Genomic DNA, 25254 nt, shown 5'->3' on the forward strand with positions numbered 1-25254 from the left:
TCCAGCAGAGCGTCACCTCATCCTCCGTCGGTCTCGCGTCTACTGTACGGTAACATCCCTGGATTTTTCTCTAACTGTGTCTTCGCGATATAATGCTTGATGTGTTGCGTTAAATAACATGACATGCCCATAATTTGCATGGTTTACAGTTATTTGCATACATTCTACATGTTTTGTTCAACAGCTTGTTCATGATGAGTAGGCATCTTTTCTAAAGGGATTTTCATCCCTTAAGTGTTTGCTAGTGGCGATCAATTGCATGTTATATGCAGGGCTGAATGGTGTGGATAATGAATTGAATTTATATCATCATTTTTATTGAATTACTGATTTTTAACGCAGTAGGTTTTTATTTTGATCTTAGAGGAATCTTTATTATCTCATGAGAAAAAAACATCCATTAGCATTCCTTTAGGATTTGTAGGAACCTCCTCGCCTCACATGTGATGCTGTTTCTCACCTCCCAATGGAAAAAACTAACATTTAGTGTCCACAGAGCAACCTCCTGCTCTCTAACCGGAGGTTTACATGCCTTTGCATCCATCTGACAGTATTCACTGAGAGAAATGTCTGCTATCGGAGATGCGACTTCGTTCTTCCAGAACATGGGAAGCTCCAGCCCCAACCAGCCACGGCAGAAATTCTGTGGCATGTTCTGCCCGGTGGAGGGTTCGTCCGAGAACAAGACGCTGGACTTTGACTCGCTGTCCTCAGGGAAAGGTCGGGTGATCGAGAGGCAGAAGGATGTCTCCAAACCACGAAAGGTGGAGATCAGAAGAAGTGCTGGGAAAGAGAATCTGCAGAATCTGAAGGATGAGGTAAGAGCTGCAGGGATTGTGCATGTGGGTGAATCAGTCTGATTACATATATCATTCATTCAGATGAAGCTTTGCTTATAATAACAATCAACCAGTTTATTTATATAGGCCTACTTAGATATGAAAAGTGTTTCCATATTGTAGCTAATAAGGTAAGATGGTTCTGTAGAATCCAATTAATTATGAATGCTGTTTAAAATCATTAAAACAATTGAAATATGTTTTTAAAGTCAACACCCTAAGTGGTTTGGGAATGGTTTCTTTTATTCTTACAAGTAAAATTCCTTGATTCTTTTTTTTTTATTACATGATTTTTGATATGGTGCAAGGATGACATCAAAACCTGGAAGACTAATCTGTCACTGGTTCCCTCAAGATTTTCCTATGGGTTTTTATAATGGGGGTTTTCGGTTTATGAGTAAAATAAAGCCTGTGGTAAACATAACTTGATACTTTTTGCTCCACAACGTTTGGACGTTTTGCTGTACAGTGTAAATTGCGCACACCCATATTGGTTTGTGACGTCATCCCTGCACCACTCCATAGAGTGCAACAGTCGGGTTCCAGGAGTAAAAACTCAATTCATTTTCTCCATAGGGAAATTAATTTTAAGCCATAACTTATCAACCTTTAAAGACAGCCTTACTCTGAGCTACGAGGTTGTTACTTGATAGTATTTGCTTCTGCTGAAGCCGTCAGCCCACATTATTTAAACTTAGTTTTAACATTTTCGTTTTACAGCAGAATTCATGGTGAAAAACTACATTACCCATGATGCTGTACAGAAAATTACACCAATCAAACAAGCCAAAAGAACCCTTTAGCTCCGCCCACTCCCATGAAGCACTGCAAATGACATAATCGAGTCAGTCCCTACATATATACAATATATTTCTCCATTGTTTTTAATTCTGTTATGCTGTTCACAGTGCCTCATGGGATTGTAGTTATTTCCCTCACTAAAGCCGTTATGTACACAGACTTGTACCTTTGTATATCTGTCCGATTTTTAAATACTTTTTTTGCTTCAAATGAAAGTTTGTAACGTTGTGATTCACCTCGTAGCTGGTTGGCTTGGTTCATTGCTTATAACGCTTTCACAAAGACTTTGTTTTGAAATCCCTATGGGAGAAATGAATGGAAAAATACTTCCGGAACCAGCATGGCTGAGAAAGTGGGCGGGGACTGTTGCACTTTATTACACTGTTCTCTGGAATACTTGATTCTGATTGGTCAATTGCAGCATCCTGTTGTCAGATATTTTTGTATAATAACCTTTAAACAGTATTTTTGACATTTTCCCTGGCAACCAATCTGCTACACTGCTATTCCTATATGACAAAATAATGTCAGCTCAATGTCCATTGATTTACTTATTTAGCAAGAAGTAATATGCAATATTGTTTCAGGATGATACAAAATCTTATCACCCTGTCTGGGTTTGACTTGCGCTAACAACCAGCTGACTGTACAATATCCACTACTCATTTTTAAGGTTGTTGCGGGTGAATAAAACCATGAATTCTTTTAAGGCTTGAATATTTTCTGTTGTTCTCACAGTAAAAAAGGTCAAGGATGCATACACCTTCAGTGGTCATTATAGAGCTTATGTAGCCCCGCCCTTTTTTTCAGTCTTCTGGTTTGTATTTCCACAGCATGAAGGTAAGATCTTACGGATTTGTGAATGAACCGCTCGTTTTAAAATCTCCCTGGATATCTATAATGACATCCGCTTCAAACATCACAATGCTGATGATAACTTTTGTTAACTCTACAATAAGGAAATCCACTTAATCAGTTAGTTACTCTTGCTGAAATATACAGAGCTATTGCAAAAATGGAAGTTCAAATACAAAATTCTAAATATGTCTGAACACTTGTTTATCTGGTGCATAAGGTCTATACCTAGCAAAGGTTTGTGCATTTAGAAATAAGGTGCAGCCCTTCTAGCTAGTTTATATTTTTAATAAGAAAATGTTCAACCCCTACAAAATAAGATGACTTTATTGAATTCCAGCTCTTGTTCCCAAGAGCTCAATAATTCAAGTATGTGTGGCCCTTGGTATCTGGATGTGGTAACCATAGCTACAGATACAATGATGCTGAACAATGATTGAAGTATGCCCCGATTGGGCTTTAAGAGCAATAAACTTGGGAACTGTTAAAGCTCATATGCCTGTTTTCCCTCTTTATATTCAGAATTGCCCTCCATACACATAAACCATGGAAGAGAAAACTGTATGGCTGTTTCACTGAATGCTGTTACTGTTGTACATGATACTATACAAAAAGCGCTATGTCACCCATACCGAACAGGAAATTGTTCTGCTTGGCAAGTGTGATTTAAAGCCACTCCCATGCTTTTCCCCCTCATGACAGGCCTGAATGACCGCAGAGATCAATAGCATATTTACTTTACTGCATTGAGACCAAAGTAGCCTGAAGGACCCGGATGTTGAGCTATAGACTTTGCACATACACTAGATTTGAGGCAAAAGATTCATGCTGAATTGCCTGAACTAAAACTGCAAACATATCGTTTTGCTTCTTTGGCAATCTAAGGCAATCACATTTATTTTATTTGCTTACTGTGCACACAACTTTATTATCAAACCATTTATTTTCAAAGCATTTTCAAATATAATATTCAAGTATAATCATGAATTTTTGAGTCATCAAATAGTCATTTTAGGGGTTTGACATGAATAAAACAAGCCTTTTCATAAAATGGTCAAGAAATTTCAATATCAAAACTGATCAAAATAATTAATCATATGTATACATTAAAATATTAAAAAATGTGTGTGTGTATATATATATATATATATATATATATATATATATATATATATATATATATATATATATATATATATATATATTTACAGTGAGGAAAATAAGTATTTGAACACCCTGCTATTTTGCAAGTTCTCCCACTTAGAAATCATGGAGGGGTCTGAAATTGTCATCGTAGGTGCATGTCCACTGTGAGAGACATAATCTAAAAAAAAAAATCCACAAATCACAATGTATGATTTTTTTAACTATTTATTTGTATGATACAGCTGCAAATAAGTATTTGAACACCTGAGAAAATCAATGTTAATATCTGGTACAGTAGCCTTTGTTTGCAATTACAGAGGTCAAACGTTTCCTGTAGTTTTTCACCAGGTTTGCACACACTGCAGGAGGGATTTTGGCCCACTCCTCCACACAGATCTTCTCTAGATCAGTCAGGTTTCTGGGCTGTCGCTGAGAAACACAGAGTGTGAGCTCCCTCCAGAGATTCTCTATTGAGTTTAGGTCTGGAGACTGGCTAGGCCACGCCAGAACCTTGATATGCTTCTTACAGAGCCACTCCTTGGTTATCCTGGCTGTGTGCTTCGGGTCATTGTCATGTTGGAAGACCTAGCCTCGACCCATCTTCAATGCTCTAACTGAGGGAAGGAGGTTGTTCTCCAAAATCTCGCAATACATGGCCCCGGTCATCCTCTCCTTAATACAGTGCAGTCGCCCTGTCCCATGTGCAGAAAAACACCCCCAAAGCATGATGCTACCACCCCCATGCTTCACAGTAGGGATGGTGTTCTTGGGATGGTACTCATCATTGTTCTCCCTCCAAACACGTTTAGTGGAATTATGACCAAAAAGTTCTATTTTGGTCTCATCTGACCACATGACTTTCTCCCATGACTCCTCTGGATCATCCAAATGGTCATTGGCAAACTTAAGACGGGCCTTGACATGTGCTGGTTTAAGCAGGGGAAACTTCCGTGCCATGCATGATTTCAAACCATGACGTCTTAGTGTATTACCAACAGTAACCTTGGAAACGGTGGTCCCAGCTCTTTTCAGGTCATTGACCAGCTCCTCCCGTGTAGTTCTGGGCTGATTTCTCACCTTTCTTAGGATCATTGAGACCCCACGAGGTGAGATCTTGCATGGAGCCCCAGTCCGAGGGAGATTGACAGTCATGTTTAGCTTCTTCCATTTTCTAATGATTGCTCCAACAGTGGATCTTTTTTCACCAAGCTGCTTGGCAATTTCCCCGTAGCCCTTTCCAGCCTTGTGGAGGTGTACAATTTTGTCTCTAGTGTCTTTGGACAGCTCTTTGGTCTTGGCCATGTTAGTAGTTGGATTCTTACTGATTGTATGGGGTGGACAGGTGTCTTTATGCAGCTAACGACCTCAAACAGGTGCATCTAATTTAGGATAATAAATGGAGTGGAGGTGGACATTTTGAAGGCAGACTAACAGGTCTTTGAGGGTCAGAATTCTAGCTGATAGACAGGTGTTCAAATACTTATTTGCAGCTGTATCAAACAAATAAATAGTTAAAAAATCATAAATTGTGATTTCTGGATTTTTTTTAATTTAGATTATGTCTCTCACAGTGGACATGCACCTACGATGACAATTTCAGACCCCTCCATGATTTCCAAGTGGGAGAACTTGCAAAATAGCAGGGTGTTCAAATACTTATTTTCCTCACTGTATATATATATATATATTCTAATAAGATATTTTTTTGTTATTACTATTATTTCAATTTCCAGACAGCTACACCACTTAGACCTTTTTGGACTTTAGCTTCACAACATTATCTAGGTCAACATGAATTCTAAATCAGACATTGATTTTGATTTTTTTTTTTTTTTTATGTACACATTGTTGAGGTGATTTTTTATATATATATATTTTTTATATATAACTATTAAACAAATGGCATAATAAACTGCATAATCGTTAGCATACAATCATATTTAATATTAATTTATAAAACAGTTTTTTTTTTTTTTTTTCATCAGTTTCGATGAGATTATGCAAAACACCATTGTCTGAAACACTGGTCACCCTCTCTGGACTCAGAGGAGGAGCTGCCGGCTATCCAGGGCGGGGTTGTGCGCATGCGCGCTGCTCTCCGCTATGAAAATCTCTCGTTTTGTCTCAGACAGTCTGGGTGGACTTGGTGCATCAGTGGAGAGGAGATATTGGGCACAGGTCTTTTGTCCTTTACATTTCTAGCGCTTTTGCCTCCTCCGTTCGCCTCTTAATTTCTCGAGGACTACAAAAATTGTCCTAAACCAAGCCATTTCCCCTCCCAAACAGATCGTTGCATCCATTATTACAGTGATAACGGTTCATCAAAGGGAATAGAGCAGAACGAAGATGTCTGGCTATCAGGGCAAGAAGAATATTCCCCGCATAACCGTGAGTTATGGAATATCTTCTTTAATTATTACCAAGTATAAAGCATGTTTAGAAATATTTCAAATCCTGTGAGAATGAATGTGTTTGATTTGCAATGCTAATGAACGCTGATCCGAACTAAACGCAACGCTCGCGAACGCTGATCTCCTGCTCCGCTACATTATGCTACGTTACTCAGGTGCTTGTAGCCGGTTAACTTGTGTTTTTTTTAAAAGCGAAATTCAGCTGTCAAAGTCTATAACATAGCTCTTGAAGCTGTAGGCTACTGCAGCATTTCTAGGACTGGTTTTGTGATTCACACCCCATCTACACGACGCAAACCAGAAACGTTCCCTTTATAATTAATGAAGCTGTTTGCGCCGTTAACTTTGCGTAGCGTTACTACACAGACTGTTACAATGTGTAACGAGCATAGCATTCCACGGTGTATCTAAAAATGGCAATGATCAAATCTGTATTGACCAATAGACTTTTACGCGAACAAAACGCACACAAACGTGTTTGAGGGAGCGGTACAGGATAATGGAAAAACGCATGGCAAACCGGGAGGAAATTATCATATTTCCTTCCTAAAGTGGGCTTGATTTATAATAGGTGCACTTCATGACCCATGTCTCTGCATTTTTGCATTTGGACAAGCCATGCATTGAAATAACTGTCTGTAGAGTCACAAAAGGATAGACATTATCATGCATCCCCACCCCTCTGATTATAACATATATTTATGACATCACAATGCACCTAATTTGATCTGTCTTATTGTAAAACATGCTGCAAATAGCTGTTCGGAGACGGTCGAATGGAGCTCCCACTCTCGGCTGGTGGCGGGTGTGCCTTTGTTTCTTTTCAAAGGAAGCACTTTCAGCTGAGGTTTTGGGGGAGAGCTTTAGGACACCCTTTTAGATTCTCTTAGCTATGCTGAATGAGAAGTAGGTGGGCTGTGGTTTCCATCCAGCATGTTAGAGAAACCACATCCAGCTCTTACTAAGATCTAAGAGGTTGGAGAACAGCCAGTCCGAGACTCCATCCCTATAGCACGTGTGGGATTGCATGCATGCAAAAAAAGATTCGAATATGCAGATAGGAATGTATTCAGATAAGAAACAAGGGGAAATGTTGCGAGAAGAATGTCCCATCTGAAGCCTCATGGAGAGAAATGCTTGTGGAGTTGCTTAAAGCTGTCTGTGCCACACCCCTATACAGTCTTTTAGTGTGGCGTCTATGGCACATCGGAAAGTATGGGAATTAAGCGCTCTAAAACAGATCTGTCGAGTGACACCAAATGCCTCTCTAGTGCAAAGGGCTCGGTTTGGATTTTTACTTGTTGCGTCGGTTAACTGTAGTCACAGCTTGGCCCCATCGGTCATCACCTCTTGTTTCCCCTGTACTGTAGTGGAATTCATGTGCAGTCTCTCGACCCGAAATTTGCTCACTGCGGACCTCCCAAGCACACTGTGACACAAAACCCTGTGCATAAATATTGTCCTCATAAAAGCTTCAGCACAACTGGGTGAATCGTTCTGGTGCAAGTTGTAGAGCGGATATTTAAAAGCAGTTGAAATGGCCATGCAAATGACAGACGCAAACTCAGGTTGACCTTATTAGATCTGTATTTCCTGTCAGAAATAGCCTCAGGCGTGGTTTGATGCACACATATTTGACACACAGGCATATGTGATGTGTGCTGGCTGGAATGGTTGACGGGTGGGTCTGGGACTGGGAGGACCAGCTGCATTGGTCAGCTGCGCAGACAGGCGGACATCTTCTTGTGCCTTATTAAAGATGAATGTTAGCTTTAATTCACCACATGCCTGCTCACTTTTAGCCGTAGTTATGAGGTCAGACGTCAAAGCATTTTTATATTCATAAATTTATTGACTGCAAATTCACTTATTTTCATTGTAATAACTTACTGGTGTTGTTACATAATCACATATTATTAACTTATGGATGGATGATAGTTTTGTTACATTGTTGTTTGCAGTTTCTAGATTTTTCAGCATCAGACAAAAATAAATAGTGTGAGTAAATATTTATATTCAATATTTGCTTCAATAGTTATTCTTTTATTTACTAAAGATGAAAGTTTGATATTTTAGTAAATATTTAGTTTTGCTTTACTCAATTATTTATAAAGTAAATATAGAAATAAATATTACAATAAAATATATATTTTTAGTAAATAAATGTTTATTTAAAATAAAACTATCTGTAAGTAAATAAATATTTTGTAAATAAGTCTTGTTTTAAATATTATGAGTAGTAAATACTAAAAAAACAAACTATTTTGTAAATAAATAGATTTTTTAATTTAAAAAAAGACTATGATCTGTATTTAGTAACTAAACATGTACGTACATAAGTAATGTATTTACAATATTTATCCATTTATTTACTAAACAAAGGTGATAGTTTTATTTCAAATATTTATGATGGTTCTGTAGTAATTAAATAATTTACTTTAGTAAAGGAAATAAATACACATTTATTAAAATAAAATATTTTATTTAGTAAATAAATAAGTATTTTAAAACAAAGCTATTATCTGTATTTAGTAAATCAAGAAATACATAAGTAAATAAGTACTGTATGAATGAACGTGTGTAAGAAATGTATAAAAACAAATAAATTCTTATGTAAATAAATGTATAAGGAATTAAATAGATATTACAAAGAAGACTATATCATATTTCTTGTATGTAGTTGAATTTTGCAGTTATTAAATCTAATACAGTGTAAAATGCAGTGATTCCAATAAAAACCCTCCTGAGCCCAGTCATCTGGTTACCATGGCAATCACAGCAGCTCCAGTGCAACCCTGTGATCTGTCCCAGAATGCTCTGCTGTTGTGTCCCCAGCACAAAGCACAATCTCGACTCTGACTCGTACCTGCCAAATAACATACAGGATTTCTCATTCATAATGACTTCAGAGGGGGAAAAAGCCCCATGTACGCAAACATGCAAGGCACACTTTCAGTTTTCTTTTAAAGAGGATCATATGCGGATTAAGCTGGCAACTAGATTTTGACTCAACTAAATCTGTTTCTAAATAAGTGAGGGATGGAACTTCAAGTTAAACCCTGAGACTGGAAGTCAGTCAACTGACTAAATCAGTCGTCTTCTGGTCTAAAATGTAATGTCCTTTATAGTTCATACCATACTTTTGGTGTTCATGTGACATTATAATGTTATGTTAGCATGTCTGTTCAAACTCACGTTATCATTTATGGCAAGCAGTGGTCATTATTATAAACATGCAGACCAGAAGACTTCCTGTGAGCGTTCTCATGCACTAAATATCTAGCACTGTGACTCTGGAAAAGGTCCAAAACAAGCTCCAGTTCAGCTCATAAAGTCCCTGTTTTTTGGGGGTTTTTTCCAGACTTCCTCTAATTAACATTATGACCTTTCTGATGATGTCATCGTGCTTTAGCCCTGCATTGACGGCTGTGATTGGTTGATTTGTGCACAGAGACTGAGGAAATGGATTGCAGTGATTGTCGTGATTATGTAATGCATGTTATGAAGCAGCTGTTCAGTGTGGCTGACCGCCAAAGCCACTTGTATGGTCCCTGAAGCCCCTCTGCGAAGATCTAGACATTCAGAGTAGAAGGCATTCTTAGACACTGGTGGTTTGTATAAATTAAACTCACTAAATACTAAAGGAAATGAAGCACTGTTTCACTGTAAACCTGAATAAGTTGGCAAAACACGAAGAATTTGAGGTAATCACATCAGTTACATCAAATGTTTTAAGTTAAGAAAAGTTTAAGCAGAACTTTTATTTTGTACTCGGACATTTTAATTGCTCTTAACTTGAAATATTTGAGTAGGCTAATTCATTCATTAATTTAACTTAAAATTATCATGTAATCTCAATTTAAATGTTTAGTAGAGAAAACTTGTCTAGCTTTAAGTAGCTAATTCAGTTAATGCTAACTTGCTAAATGGTAATACAATGTTTTGATAGCATTAGCATAACATAACAATTGCTGAATGAGTATGGCGATATAGAACATTTAACATACCAGACTCATGCTCCACTTGTCGCCATGATGGTAACTCCAAAAAACGCAACATAACAGAAACTCTTCTAAATTAGCATAGCAAAGGATTAAACACTACTAAATCTCCCACTTAACATTAATCTTGCACAAAAAAAACATTATATAACACTTCATTTTAGCATTTACTATTCCTTTTCGAGTGCCATGGCAAAGCATGCTAGGAAATATAAATCCCAGCCCAGGTTCAGTTAAATGCAAGTTTGTCTAAATTAAAAGATACAAGTTCATAAAACTCAAAACAATGAAACAATTCAAATTACTTAAAATGTGTCAGTTTTGTGAACTCAGAAGAAAAAGAAAGTTCTAAAAACTCATAAAAGTTAATTGGATTGAACTAATTTGTTCAAGTTTTCCCTACTCAAACCAATTCATTATTCTGAGTGTTAGGGTTTACAGTGTTGGTTAAAGTACTGTATCTGCCGTTGTTTTCCTCTTTAATGAGGAATGATAAATGAGTTATGTATAGTAGGAGATGTCAGGTCAGTGGAGTATTTTCTTTCATCACTAAGTGAATCAGGGCAGGGCTTGGGAAGCCACTGAGAGCCTCATGTTGCTGGGTTGCCAACAAGCACGCAAAGAGGCAGAAACGCAGACAGAGTCGCCTTTGTCCCCGTACGATGCCGAGGGCCTTGTGACTGGAATTGTTCCATTGCTCCCTTTTCAGAAAAATGAACGTTCTTCTGGGGCTCTGAATGTAAAGAGAATCCTGGGTGGCGGTGTCCGTACCGGGGTGTCGAGCCAAACTTTACCCTTAGTTGGGAGGCATGATGCTGTTATCCATTCATTGCTTGGGAAATGTATAAAGTACAAATTTGGGACACTTTTTGACATTAAGATGACTCGAGCGAACAAATCTTTGTAATGAACAATTCATTCTCGTTCACTTTATTGTACTGTGCAATTTTTGGTTTGTTTGTTTTGTATAATGCAAGACTGCAGCATTTTATTGGTTGGACCAAATGAACAAACATGCCCCTTTCAATGAATGAGTCAGTGTTTATGCTTTATGAAGATGATAGTTTTATGTTAATATTTATGTATATATTTATTTTTACATTACTCAAGCAATTATTTATGTAATCAATACAGAAAGATGTTTTTTTTAATAATCTTTGTGTAGCGCTTACATAAATAATTACTTAAGTAAAGCAAATAAATATTTGTAAACATAAAATATCAGTTAAATTCACTTATTTTCATGTTAATCAGTTACTACAATTATTGCATAATCACTTATTAATAACTGACTTGACGGTCAGTAGTTCTGTTACATTGTTGTTTGCAGTTTCTATAGACCGACTGTAAAAGACAAAAAATAAATACATTAGGGAGTAAATAAATAATTTTTATATATTCATTTATTTGCTTCAACATTTATGTTTTTTCATTATTTATTTACTAAATAAAGTTTTTTTTTCTTTTTCTTATTTATTTATAAATGTGTCATTCAAGTAATTATTTATTGAATTATTATCTGTGTTTGTTAAATAGACTTTCATAAATAAGTAAAAATTCATTCTTGTTCACTTTCTTGTACTGTCTCATATTTTTCATTCACTAAAGCATAAAAGACTGACCTAAAGTGCAAACCAATAGAATTCGAGTGCAGGCTGTGAAGGAGCATTTCATTGGTTTAGCTGCTGAACGACAGAATGAGTCAGTGTTTTTAGTCTGATCGAGACTGCTGAATGAACTGGGACATCTCGCTCGTAAACAAACTGAACAATTGAAACATTGAGAATGAGTTTCTGGTTGTAGTTCCTTCAGCTCTGTGTGTTGGACTCAGTCTTGTTCACTAAAAGGAGATAAATGTGATGAATTATGAATGTGTAGAAATGCGTACCATACACAATTTTGATATAAACCTAAATGTAGTTTTGTTGACATGCATATTGTAATAAGACTTCTAGCATTTTTTAAGTCTAGAGTTTTTATTAAATTGGTTGAGTGAATTATTAATTGACTCACTCATAACACTCAAAAGACTTAACCAACCTACTAGTGTAACTATATAACCTGTTGAAAGGCCACTAAACGAATCAGTGAGTGAATAGGAACTAACCATTTTGGTGAATGGCTTCAAAGATTCGAGTCACTGAGATTAATTCAAAATCCCCAGTACTGATTCAGTACACACTAGACTAGAAATAGCAGTTTCAGCTCAGTCTTCAATGTGTAACAGAGCACATTGTAGCACAGTGACAGATACATGTTCCATGGTGAACATGTGTTTATAATTGTGAAGGCCACAGAATTGAGTGATGCTCCTTATAAAGAATGCGAGCGACACTATACTGGTTCCTTATAAGCTCTGATTTACTGGCTCCTGTTAAATTGGTATTTTTGTAGTATATTATGTTTTATACTCATCAGTCCTCCTGACTGATGTTGAGTGTATATTTAATGAATGCTTCTAACACCATCTTCACCTTGCAGCAGTGTTCTTCAGTGCTGTGCCAAGGTGAATAGACCGTTTGCACATGTAATTTAATGGGATACTAAGGCGAATATTATCTGTCTTTACAGAGTGACCGTCTCTTGATTAAAGGGGCTAAGATTGTGAATGATGATCAGTCGTTCTGTGCCGACATCTATATAGAGGATGGCCTGATCAAGTGAGTATGAGAGATTCTTAAATTTATATATAACAGATTGCTAATCAAATGAGAGGAAGACAGACAGACAGACAGAGAGAGAGAGAGAGAGAGAGAGAGAGAGAGAAAGAGAGAGATAGATAGATAGATAGATAGATAGATAGATAGATAGATAGATAGATAGATAGATAGATAGATAGATAGATAGATAGATAGATCTGTCTCTCAGCAGTCTGAGGTTATGAGGTTAGTGTGTACAAAATGTGCCTTTATATCACATGACACATAATGAGATAATGAAATAGCCCTTTAAATTTGGCTTTTGAAATTAAATTAAGATTCATCCAATTGTATAACTTGTATTAAATTTTTCATATCTCACTCTCACTCACAGGCAAATTGGAGAAAATCTGATAGTGCCCGGTGGGGTGAAAACCATCGATGCCCATGGGCGTATGGTGATGCCAGGTGGCATTGATGTGCACACACGCTTCCAGATGCCTGACAGGGGCATGACTTCTGCAGATGACTTCTACCAAGGCACCCGCGCTGCGCTGGCTGGAGGAACCACCATGATCAGTATGTGTCAAACTGGCCTCAGTATGCTGAGTTTGACGGAGAAACTGACTTGAGATCAGTCTGCATACTGTCTGCATAGTAACCATATAGAACATCATAGCAACCACTTAGCAATGCCTTTGCAACCACCTAGAAATGCCATAGTAACCAACAAGAAATATCCCAACAACCCACAACCATTGTTTGGCTTGTTACTCAAAAACTTCATTTATTTCTCATTACTCTTTTTAAAAGTAATATTAATACTTATTTATACTCCATCCCCTTTGGTCGGTTGCAGGGCCTCAAGCCAACCCACGCCATCCCCCACCCCCGGCTCATTAACTATTTCCCCACCATTGAAGGAAACAAGCTGTTTAATGAATGGTAACTGTAATATCATTCCAGTAATCATATTACTAATTCGTTTGTCACTGCAAAATGTAATGTTATTATTGTAACGTGTTACTAGTAACACATTACTGCCCACAATATCATAACAACCATGTAGTAATTCATTAGCAATGCCCTGGCGACCACCCACAACACGCAAGCAAACAAATAGTAACACTTTTAGCACTACTCAAAACACCTTAGCAACCACTAATATCTATGGACCAGACAAACAGCGACTTGGGCTAGTAAACAATGCCCTAAAGCAACCATCCTCAATGACCTAGCAACACTCTAGAAACCACCCACGACACTAAAGTAACCACTTAGCAGCGCCCTGGCAACCACCCACAATACCACAGTAACCACTATACACCATACAGAAAACCACCCACAACACCTGAGCAAATGCATAGGAATGCCCTATCACTGCCCTGAAAGCCAACAACAATCCAAAAGCAACCACCCACAACCACCTAGCAACCACGTAGCAATACTTTAGCAACCACCAACATAACCATAGCAACACCTTGGCAATCACCCACAACACCTGAGCAAATGCATAGGAATGCCCTATCACTGCCCTGGAAGCCACCAACAATCCAATAGCAAACACCTGACCTAGCATCCACATATTAATACTTTAGTAACCACCAACATAACCTTACCATAGCAACCACCTAGCAACACCCTGGCAACCACCCACAGCTCCAGAGCAAATGCATAGTAATGCTTTAAACACTACTCAAAACACCTTAGCAACTGCTAATATCTAGGGACAAGAATATTGTAAGGCCCAATCCCATAGCAACCACCAACAACTGCCTAGCAATCACCCACAACCCCATAGCAACACCCTGGCAACCACCCATAACACCTGAGCAAATGTATAGTAATGCCTTATCACTGCACTTGAAGCCACCAACAATACAATAGCAACCACCCACAACCACCTAACAATACTTTAGAAACCACCAACATAACTATAGCAACCACCTAGCAACACCCTGGCAACCACCCACAACCCCTGAACAAATGCATAGTAATCCTTTAAACACTACTTATAACACCTTAGCAACTGCTAATATTCAGGGACCAGGAAATCGCAGAAACTTGGGCCAGTAAGCAACACCCTAGCAACCATGACAGTGCCATAGCAACCATCTAGTAACCACTCACACATTCTCCAATTTGCCTGTGGTTCCTATGGTCTTAATACAGATAACACAGTTAAGCTTTGGTTAGACCTGCTATCCAATAACTATGTTATACTTTTTCATTAGTGTTTCAAAGCTGTGATGTTTGGCTGAGTCGCTGTATCCTTTATGATGCAGCCATCATTTAGTGTGTGTCAGTATATGGCAGACCGGATGGAGACAGTGTGCTTAAAATAGTACAAGAGACTGTTTTCATGTCTCTGTTTGTCCTCATTTCAGCTCAGATCGGCATTACTTAACTGATTGAAGTGCTTTTTAATCTGTAGGAGTCTCTTTAATATCTGCCTAACCACTGTGTGTTTGTGAACAGTCGATCATGTGGTGCCTGAACCCGGGACAAGTTTGATCTCAGCCTTCAATCAGTGGCGGGAATGGGCGGACAGCAAAGCGTGCTGCGACTATTCCCTTCACGTGGACATCACCGAATGGCACAAGGGTGTTCAAGAAGACATGGAGACGCTCGTCAAAGATCACGGTAAAGCACTGCCAGCGTTCCCTTATGTGAACATCTGTATCTACTGTACAAACCCACCAGAGTTAGCGTTTACTCCATCGGTCAGGAATTCTGCTGCCGCGCTGTTTCACCTAATGTCTCACCGACATTTCCCTCTGTAATTTCATATCCCGTCTTTGTGTGCAGGCATTAACTCTTTCCTCGTCTACCTGGCTTACAAAGACGTTTTCCAGCTCACTGATTCCCAGGTATGACTTCCTCCGTGAGTTGCACATTCTTACTTGTCTTGTAGGATCTCATGAAACCTGTCAAAAACACACCCAGGTCTTATGTAACCACGAAATCAAAGAGAGAATTTAAAGATAAGAAAGTTTTTTTTTTTTGGACCAATAAGATACAGGAACATAAAGACAACGTTTTCACAATGCAAAACACCTTGATGGCCCAAAGAAAGGATGGTATTAGCATTGTTTTGGAAATATACTATGGTATCATGGTATTTTTTTTTTTTAAGTACATTGGTTCATTTATTTTTTTGTTTGTTTTTTGAGTGTGCATTTTAACATGACTTTTCTTTTCTGGATAAAAAGCCTGACTATGCATTAAAAATGTAGATGTACCATGGTCAAACCATAGTATTTTTTGAAGCACATTTGTTTGTTCATTTATTAATTTCATTTATTTTTAAGTTTGCAGTTTAATGTGAACATGGTATTACTGTTTCTATGGTTTTGGACATGCCTTAAACTTACCATAAACCATGGTATTTTATTTTAAAGTTCATTCATTCATTCATTCAGTTTAATGTGACTTTTAGGTTTTTTTTGGAAAATCCTGACTACACTTACAAAAATACCATGGTATTACTAAGGTTTTGAATCACATTGGATTTTATTAGTTTATTTTGCTGTTTAATGTGACTTTTGCAGTTTAACCCTAACTATGCACTAGGTATTACCATGATTTTGGACATGGACCATAGTAAAACCATGGTATTTTTGAAGTATGTTGAAGCATGATGTGCCACAGATGCCATGATTTCTCTCAGGATTGATAAATCATGGAATTATGCATTTAAAATGTTTTTAAAAATTAGAAAAAGTCTTCCATCTGTTACCATCACAGTTTTAGGGGGTACAGTGCCAAGTTTCTTGGGGTTGGGTGTTTATGTTCTAATTCTCATTGAGTATATCTAAATAGAGTCCCTTGGCAATTTATAAACAAATGATGCTTGAATAGTCTGGCGGTGACCATTGCATTTGTTTTAAGCATGCTTCTGTCATATTTGGCATTCCTTCTTGAGTGAGGTCAAATGTGTGTTTCTGTGCAGATCTACGAAGTGTTGAGTGTAATTCGGGACCTCGGTGCCATCGCTCAGGTCCATGCTGAGAACGGAGACATCATAGCCGAGGTGAGATCTTCAGAGAGTCCAGCACTGAGCTCCATTACTCAGAGTTAATATCAACAATAAACTGTTTGGAGATGTTAAATCAAAACATATGTTCCACAATGAACAGACTTTATATTGGCGACCAAATCCAAAGCAAATATTCCTACATGAGGTCGATATAATTAATTGCAGATGACTTTTGGCTCAGGGTTGTGTGTATTTATCATTATGAAGATAAGCAAACTCTTTGTAATGAGGACAAAGTTTGGTTGTGGAGATAAAATGTATTGTTTTTAATGTATACAGTATATATTGAGACTATTATGATTATTTAAAGATTCGGTGATCTCATGCTACTCTTATCTCCCCATCTCTCTCTCTCTCTCTCTCTTTCTTTCTTTCTTTCTTTCTTTCTTTCTTTCTTTCTTTCTTTCAACAGGAGCAGCGTAGGATTTTCGAGTTGGGGATCACTGGACCAGAGGGACATGTCCTCAGTCGTCCAGAGGAGGTGAATGGCAGTGAATACTGGGAACAGATATTTTCCATTTTCTCTTCAGAAGGAAACATAGTTTCGTAGAAGAAAACCTTTGTATTGAATTGGTTTTATGGATCATTTAGGTGGAGGCGGAAGCAGTCAACCGCTCTGTAACAGTGGCCAATCAGACCAACTGCCCTCTTTACGTCACCAAGGTGATGAGCAAAAGTGCTGCTGATGTCATCGCCCAGGCCAGGAAAAAAGGTGTGATGCAAAATAATATATCGCAATATAAAACTAAATATGGCGACTCTAGGATTGGTCTGCCTTTGATTTAATCAAGTTATCAACTGACCCATTCTGAAACATTCAAGGTTGAATTACCAAAATGGAAGAACATTCTGAGGTGGTTTGATCTAATCCCACTCTGTCCGCGCCATTAAAATTAGGTATTATTAGACTGGACGAGCAAGGCAGGTTTTATGAGCAGGGATGCACTGCAGTAGTGCAATAAAAAAAAGAAAAAAAGAAATCAGCATGCTATGACTCAGCTGTTCTTGGCTAGACCGCAAGAAATGACATCATAGTGGTTAGGCTCCAGAATTAGGCAAGGGAATTAGAGTGAAATTATATATGCTGTTCCTAATTCAGTATCTTTGAACCATTTAGGCACCGTAGTCTATGGAGAGCCAATCACAGCAAGTCTTGGCACGGACGGCTCACACTATTGGAGCAAGAACTGGGCTAAGGCCGCCGCCTATGTCACATCCCCACCCTTGAGTCCAGATCCCACCACACCGGACTATCTCAACTCGCTGCTGTCATGGTAAGATCACTTAATGTCTGTTCATTTTTAGGATGCATTTATGATTTGATTTGTTTTGGTTGTGAAGCCCTAAGTGTACCTTGAGAAATTAACTTAATTTATGGGGTCTGAGAGCGGTTCATAAAACTGTGGCTAATGTGTGTAAGTTCCAAATTAAGCGAACTGAACTCAGACCAAACCAGAAAGTGGCCTGAGTACAGTTCAGTTTAAGTCTGCAGTGTGGTTTACTTTTAATGCTGCATCAAATTTAAGAAATAATAATAAAATTCTTACATTATTATAATTATCATGGTAACACTTTACAATGAGGCTCATTAGCTAACATTAGTTAACTACCTTAGTTAACATGAACTAAGAATGAACAATACTTCTTCAGCATTTATTAATCTTAGTTAATATTAATTTCAACATTTGCTAATACGTTATTAAAATCAAATGTTGTATTTGTTAACATTAGTTAATGCGTTGTGAACTAACATGAACAAACAATGAACAGCTGTATTTTTATTAACTAACATTAACAAAGATTAACAAATACAGTAACAAATGTATTGCTCATTGTTAGTTAATACATTAACTAATGTTAAATAATGAACCTTATTTTAAAGTGTTACCATTATCATTATTATTATTTTGAATTATTAAATTGAATATACAAAATATAATTACAAGTTAATATTTAAAGTGATCATAAAAGGACACAATTTAAAATTTATAATTTTAAATATTTATTAAAATAATAACAATCAGCATTAACATTTACATTTATCCTAAGCGACTTACAAATGAGAACAATAGAAGCAGTTAAACTAACAATAGGACAACAATATGCAAGTGCTATGACCCTTCCCAGTTTAATCTAACGCAGTACATGTATTTTATTTTTATTTTTGTATAAATAGATATAGAATAGACGAGAAAGCGTTAGTATTAATGGATCAAGTGCTGCCGAAAAAGATGTGTCTTCAGCCGTTTCTTGAAAATGGCTATGTACTCAGCAGCTCTGGTTGAGTTAGGCAGATCATTCCACCAGCAGGGAACAGTCAAGGAAAAGGTCCGGGAATGAGATTTTATGCCTCTTTGAGTTGGCACCACAAGACGATGTTTACTTGCAGAGCGCAAGTTTCTGGATGGCACGTAGGTCTGAAGTAGTGAGTTAAGGTTCATTAAAAAATAATAATAATAATAATTATTATTATTATTATTATTATTATTTTTAATTACCGAGGCGTTCCCATGTCAGCCGGGAGACAAAATCCCCCCAGCGTGCCCTTCCTCGAGGTCTCTTCCCGGTGGGACGTGCCTGGAACACCTCCCCAGGAAGGCGTCCAGGAGGGATCCGGAACAGATGCCCGAGTGACCGAGCTTCTCACCCTGTCTCTAAGGGAGTGCCCAGCCACCCTGCAGAGAAAGCTCATTTGGGCCGCCTGTATCCGGGATCTTGTCCTTTCGGTCATGACCCACAGCTCATGATGACCGTAGGTGAGAGTAGGAACGTAGATTGACCCTTCTTCACCACGACAGACCGGTACATGGACCGCATTACTGCAGAAGCTGCACCGATCCGTCTGTCGATCTCCCGTTCCATCCTTCCCTCACTCGTGAACAAGACCCTAAGAAACTTGAACTCCTCCAGTTGAGGCAGGAACTCTGCACCAACCTGAAGTGAGCAAGCCACCCTTTTCCGACTGAGAACAATTATTCATATCAACAGAAAAATATACCTGGATAACCTGGTTTCTCTTGAGACTCCCCTGCATCAGAGCATAGTAATGATGATATGCTAAAGCCCGTCGGCACGCTGACGTGTTTGGTTTACAAGGTAGTTTGTGACGTCAGAAACACTGGCGATTTCAAACCGCGTTTTTGAGATTTTAGATCACTGCAGTATTAAGGAGAAAATACTCTTGTGTGGACTCTAACAGATGCTAACATTGTCTTCAATGATGTTCAACACACATACCTCTGTTAAAATCTCAGAAATGTTTGTTTAGGGTTTCATGACCCTTTAAAGCATATTAAAAACATCACATAGACATATAAACAACCTTAAAAACTTGATTTTCACTACAGGAGGTCTTTAAAGACGACTCAAGCGTGAAAAGGGTTTGCTTAGTATATAAATGGAACTGTTTGACCTATTTGTTTTCCGTTTTCTTATAGTGGGGATCTGCAGGTAACAGGAAGCGCTCACTGCACCTTTAACACCGCCCAGAGAGCTGTGGGTAAAGACGACTTCACCCTCATCCCTGAAGGAACCAATGGCACTGAGGAAAGGATGTCCATCATCTGGGACAAATGTGTGGTGAGACAGAAATACTAGTCTGCAAACAGTAAGGAGTTCTAAGTTTCCACAGTGCAGCATCTACTCTTCCTTCCATCATATAAACAAAATCAGTCTAAATAGTCCGAGCTGAACAGACAAGCACACTCAAGTGGACACAAACACAAACAAGACAAATCTCTCCCTGTGGTCCCTGTCATTCGTAGGTAACTGGAAAAATGGATGAAAATCAGTTTGTGGCCGTCACCAGCACCAACGCCGCTAAAATCTTCAACTTGTACCCACGTAAGGGCCGCATTGCCGTGGGCTCAGATGCTGATCTGGTTCTGTGGGAGCCTGATGTTACAAAGATCATCTCAGCGAAGAGCCACAATCTGGTGAGTTCTGCTGTCAGCAATGTCATGTGTGTTTAAAACCAACGTGAAATACAAAGTTCGGTCATGAAACGCTAGGTGGCGCAGGCTGATAGGTCCTTAACTCAATCTGCTTGCAATCACATCATTCTCTATAGGGCACAGATGATTGGTTCCTGCCGCATCAGTAGCCAATGAACTCGCTGCTCAATCTTCAAATACTTGGTCAGCATTTGCTGTAGCAGTTGCAGCGTGCTTTCAGAAACCCTCCACCTGTATAAATCTGCTACGGGTAATTCATGCTATATTGTACAGCAGCGGCATGTCTAACAGCAGCGTGTCGTGAATGGCAGTAGCAAGTCCTGTATTTGCTCTGCAGCAGCAGCAATAACAGCAGCAGCGTAGCAGATCTATTCCGCCAAGACCAAACAGAACAACACTGTCATATCCATTTCCATGTCAAACACTCAGAAAGTTTTAGACATCAAAATAGACCCTATTTACTTTCCTAACACATGTTCCTGGTCTTACTGTGACTCATTAATGCACATTATTGATTGATTGTGTTTATGTGATTTGACTTGTATTCATGCCATCAGATTTATGTCCCTCAGTATAGTTAACCAGTGAGCAAAGTTGTGTTTCTAAGGACGTGGTTTGCTTTCCTGACCATAGAACATTGGTTGTGCTGACCAAATGTTGGGCGTGGGCATGTTACTCATGCGAGTGATGTCATTCGGAGCTCTGCCTGGGTAATTGATGTCTCCCTCCTGGCTTGGAGGCGTAACACTGTGCAGGATGCCATGAGGATCTTTTTTAATGTCTTCTATTTGTGTTCATGAGCTTAAAACACATTGGCCTTAAAGGGTTATGTTCTTTTGTCTAGTGGATTTTATATTTAACAATATATCATCCTAAAATAAAGATTTGTGTTAAATATTTAAATATATTATATTTATATACATTATAGGTATAATTAATAATAACATTAATAATATATTAATACATTTAATTTTTAATATATTTATTTTATATTATTAATAAATGAGCAATATGTAATTTAATATTTAATAATATAAAATATACTTGTTTTAGAAGAAAAAAAAAATCCGGACTTAAAGCTAGCTTTATTTTCATTTGCAAATAGATTTTTTTTTCTTCTTGTTTTAAGCCTAAATCTCACTCAATATTTAAAGAATTATTTCCCAATGCCAAAAACAGAAAAATAATAGAAAAATACATTTAATTTAAGATATATATGTTTGCTAAAAATACGCTACCATTCAAAAGTTTGGGGTCAGACTGTTATAAAGAAAATGGAATAAAAGCAAAGCTTTTTTTTACAGTGTTACAAAAGATTTATAATTCAAATAAATGTTGTCCTTTTGAACTTTCTATTCATCCCAAAGAATCTTGAACATTTTAAAATAAACACAGCCTTGGTGAGCATTAGAGACTTCTTTAAGTTCTTAAAACTTTTAAAATCTTACAGACCCCAAACTTTTGAATGGTGGTGACCGCTTAATATTTACACAGTTTTGCTTCTCAGGGACAGTACTGGAAAACAAGACAAAAGTCCTGTGTGTTTGTGTGTATTCAGGACTGTAGGCAACCGCTTGGTGTTTGAGCATGTGTGTGTCTTGATTATCAGATTCACGGAATAACCTCATGCTGTTTTTAGGTCTTGTGGGATGTTCTGTATTGCTTTTAGCAAAGCGCCAGTAGCCTTCAGAAGGGTGTTCACACGTGCCAGCACACACACACACACACACACCCTGTAAACTTTAATATATAGTACTTCCTCCCTCATTCACTCCCTCCCATTTCCAACATTCCTTGTTTTCTTTGTACTGTATTTCTACAACCGTTCTAAACAGGTGGGCTGCAAATATGGTCTGTTCTGACATCTTATCCTCAACATATTGTTTAAATTGCTTTCTGAAAGGATCAATAATGATTTCCAACATGGGATATCATCATCACCTCCATTTTCACCGGAATATCATGCTTCAGTATGTGGAAGGAATTTAAAATAACTATCTCTCAAGGAGAGCAGAGTTTGTGCAAATGACGTCGGGAATGTCTGCAAATCATCAGTATGGTTTTGTGTTGTGTACTGATCCTGATCCCGAAACGGAGTTTCAACATGCAGTGTCATGCCATTGCTTCTTGTTTTCCAGGCAGTGGAGTACAACATCTTCGAGGGTACCGAGGTGCGCGGGGTGCCCCTGGTGGTCATCAGCCAGGGAAAGATCGTACTGGAGGATGGAAATCTCCACACCACAGAGGGATCTGGACGCTACGTGAGCCGTAAGCCTTTCCCTGACTATGTCTACAAGAGGATAAAGGCTCGCAGCAGGGTGAGTTATAGATCAACGTTTTTTTTAAATCAGGTTTTCTAATCTGAAATCTATAAATACACAATCTGCTGGTGACCATATTGAAACGGTATTATTATTATTACTTGTTATTAATTGTATATAATTATTATAATTATTCATTGTCTGTGTGTGTGTGTGTGTGTATGTATGTGTGTGTATATATATATATATATATATATATATATATATATATATATTATTATTATTATTATAGGATTTTTTTTTCATATTACAATATAATTTTTATAGAATATTATACCATAACAAATATTCTAGCATTGGTGTTTTCAACATTGATAATAATGAAACTGTTTCTTGAGCAGCAGGTATTTAAATTGTAATAATATTTCACAATATTAATGGTTTACTGTCTTCTTGATCAATTAAATACACCCTTGGTTATCATAAAATACTTCTTTGTAAAACATTAAAAACGTTGTAATTATCTCAAAGTTTTGACCCGCAGTGGGTGTATATACTGAATGGCATATACAGTATACGTGTATATAGTGCATCTATGCATTATGCATGTATTTAAAAGTAATATTGTGAAATATTTGTACAATTTAAAATGACTGATTTCCATTTTAATATATTTTAAAATGTAATTTATTCCTGTGATGCAAAGCTGAATTTTTGAGATTTGAATCCGTGGCGGAAGGAAGTAGTTCTGCACAAAAGAGGGTTTTTGAAGACACTCCGTTGTTGTTTCTTAATTATTTACTCACTTGTGCCGTCAAACAGTTGTATAAACGCAATATCACATTCGTAACCATATATATATGGCATATATCAGCACGCAGTGATTACTTACATCCGAATCACAGCTGTGCTGATATAGTCATATCGCACTGCTACTCATGTGATATTGCTCATATATGCTTATTCTGTTATAAATATACTTATTCATAAATTAGTATATTTTGCCTTTTATTATAAATGTCACTTAATGCTTATTAAAGGTTAACTGTTTGTGGTTTTATCAATGTTTTAGGTTATCAGTGTTTTACTAATATTATCATGCACCATTGTTTCTTAGCTTGCTGAACTGAGGGGCGTCCCACGGGGTCTCTACGACGGGCCGGTCTGTGAAGTCTCAGTGACGCCCAAAGCTGTGACCCCCGCTTCCTCTGCCAAGACCTCTCCTGCCAAGCAGCCCGCTCAACCGGTCCGCAACCTGCACCAGTCTGGCTTCAGTCTCTCTGGTGAGCATCGCAAGGAAATCAATTAGAAATCAATTGAGATGCATGACATATCAGTACCTAAATTCACTTGTAGGATTTTATTTTAAGTTTTATTATTTTACTTTATTTTATTCGTCGGCTCATCTGTACCAGCCAGAATTTTAATATTAGCGAGATACTTGTTGTTTTATATAATTGACATTAGTGTCATCATATAAAAAATATATGCATCATGAGGTGATTTCCTTTTGATTTATCCGTTTCAGGCGCTCAGGTTGACGACAACATCCCCCGCCGCAACACCCAGCGCATCGTTGCGCCCCCTGGTGGCAGGGCCAACATCACCAGCCTGGGCTAGACCCCTGTCCTCCAGCCTACAGGAGAACAGTGGGTTGGGGGAGGGGTGTCTATAAACGGAGGGGTTTGCTGAAACCACTGTGTCAAATCAAGAACCGAACCCTCCACAGGGCCTATGATTCTTCACTCCCTACTCTCCCAACCCCGAGCTCTCGCCCTTTTCCCTTGTTTTTCTTTTCCCAACCCTACACCACTTCCTAAAGAAGACATCTAGACAAAAAAAAAAAAAAAAGTATTTGCCTCATGTGAAGAAAGGAAAAATGTAACATCCACATTTGAGCACTTCTGATTGTATGATTTTTATACTGTACTTTCTACCCACCATGAGTCATGTTATTATTTTTGTATTTAACTTTATTTGCTTTTTGAAATCGGAGGGATCAAGTGTGTGTACTAGAGAAGCTGTTTATCATTGTTACTTATTAACAAGGCAAGGGTTAGAGTACTGGGTTTCTTGTGTCATTGTTTGTGGCAAAAAGTCTATTAGGACTTTTATTACATTAGGAATGTCTATATTTTTAGGCTTTTTTTATTACGTTTTTTTTTTTTACTCAAACAATCAGTTTACATCAATGAACCCCTGACCGTATTCCGGCCCTTTCCGTGGCATTCAATGCGATAATTTCTGTAACAGTCAATAAAAGAAAGCTTTTCCAGTGGTTGCTAATTAAAAAACATGTTTTGTTTCAC

At 37.8% G+C, this 25254-nt stretch overlaps 1 protein-coding gene across 2 annotated transcripts; it reads left to right on the forward strand.

Annotated features, from left to right (window-relative positions):
• Positions 1-25254, forward strand: dpysl2b (dihydropyrimidinase like 2b). Of its 2 annotated transcripts, XM_084103771.1 has the most exons (15): positions 1-44; positions 552-818; positions 12625-12713; positions 13087-13271; positions 15171-15335; positions 15501-15562; positions 16645-16725; positions 17144-17212; positions 17323-17443; positions 17849-18005; positions 20169-20310; positions 20496-20666; positions 22823-23002; positions 24063-24228; positions 24474-25233. In XM_084103771.1, the coding sequence occupies exons 2-15, from the start codon at positions 567-569 to the stop codon at positions 24563-24565; spliced, it is 1932 nt and encodes a 643-aa protein (XP_083959897.1). In that variant the 5' UTR covers positions 1-44; positions 552-566; the 3' UTR covers positions 24566-25233. The 2 variants fall into 2 exon arrangements, with proteins under 2 accessions (XP_083959897.1, XP_083959898.1); XM_084103772.1 differs by lacking the exons at positions 1-44; positions 552-818 and adding an exon at positions 5686-6029 and having other exon boundaries at positions 24474-25254.

Source organism: Abramis brama (assembly GCF_963993115.1).
Source record: "Abramis brama genome assembly, chromosome: 25".
In the NCBI taxonomy this organism is placed as follows: domain Eukaryota; kingdom Metazoa; phylum Chordata; class Actinopteri; order Cypriniformes; family Leuciscidae; genus Abramis; species Abramis brama.

Bases quoted from the DNA above. Each gene is read 5' to 3' on its own strand.
- dpysl2b (XM_084103771.1), top strand. From the start codon at position 567: ATGTCTGCTATCGGAGATGCGACTTCGTTCTTCCAGAACATGGGAAGC. The intron at 15,563-16,644 runs GTATGACTTCCT...GTTTCTGTGCAG, and splicing joins TCCAGCTCACTGATTCCCAG to ATCTACGAAGTGTTGAGTGT. The intron at 20,311-20,495 runs GTGAGACAGAAA...TGTCATTCGTAG, and splicing joins TCATCTGGGACAAATGTGTG to GTAACTGGAAAAATGGATGA.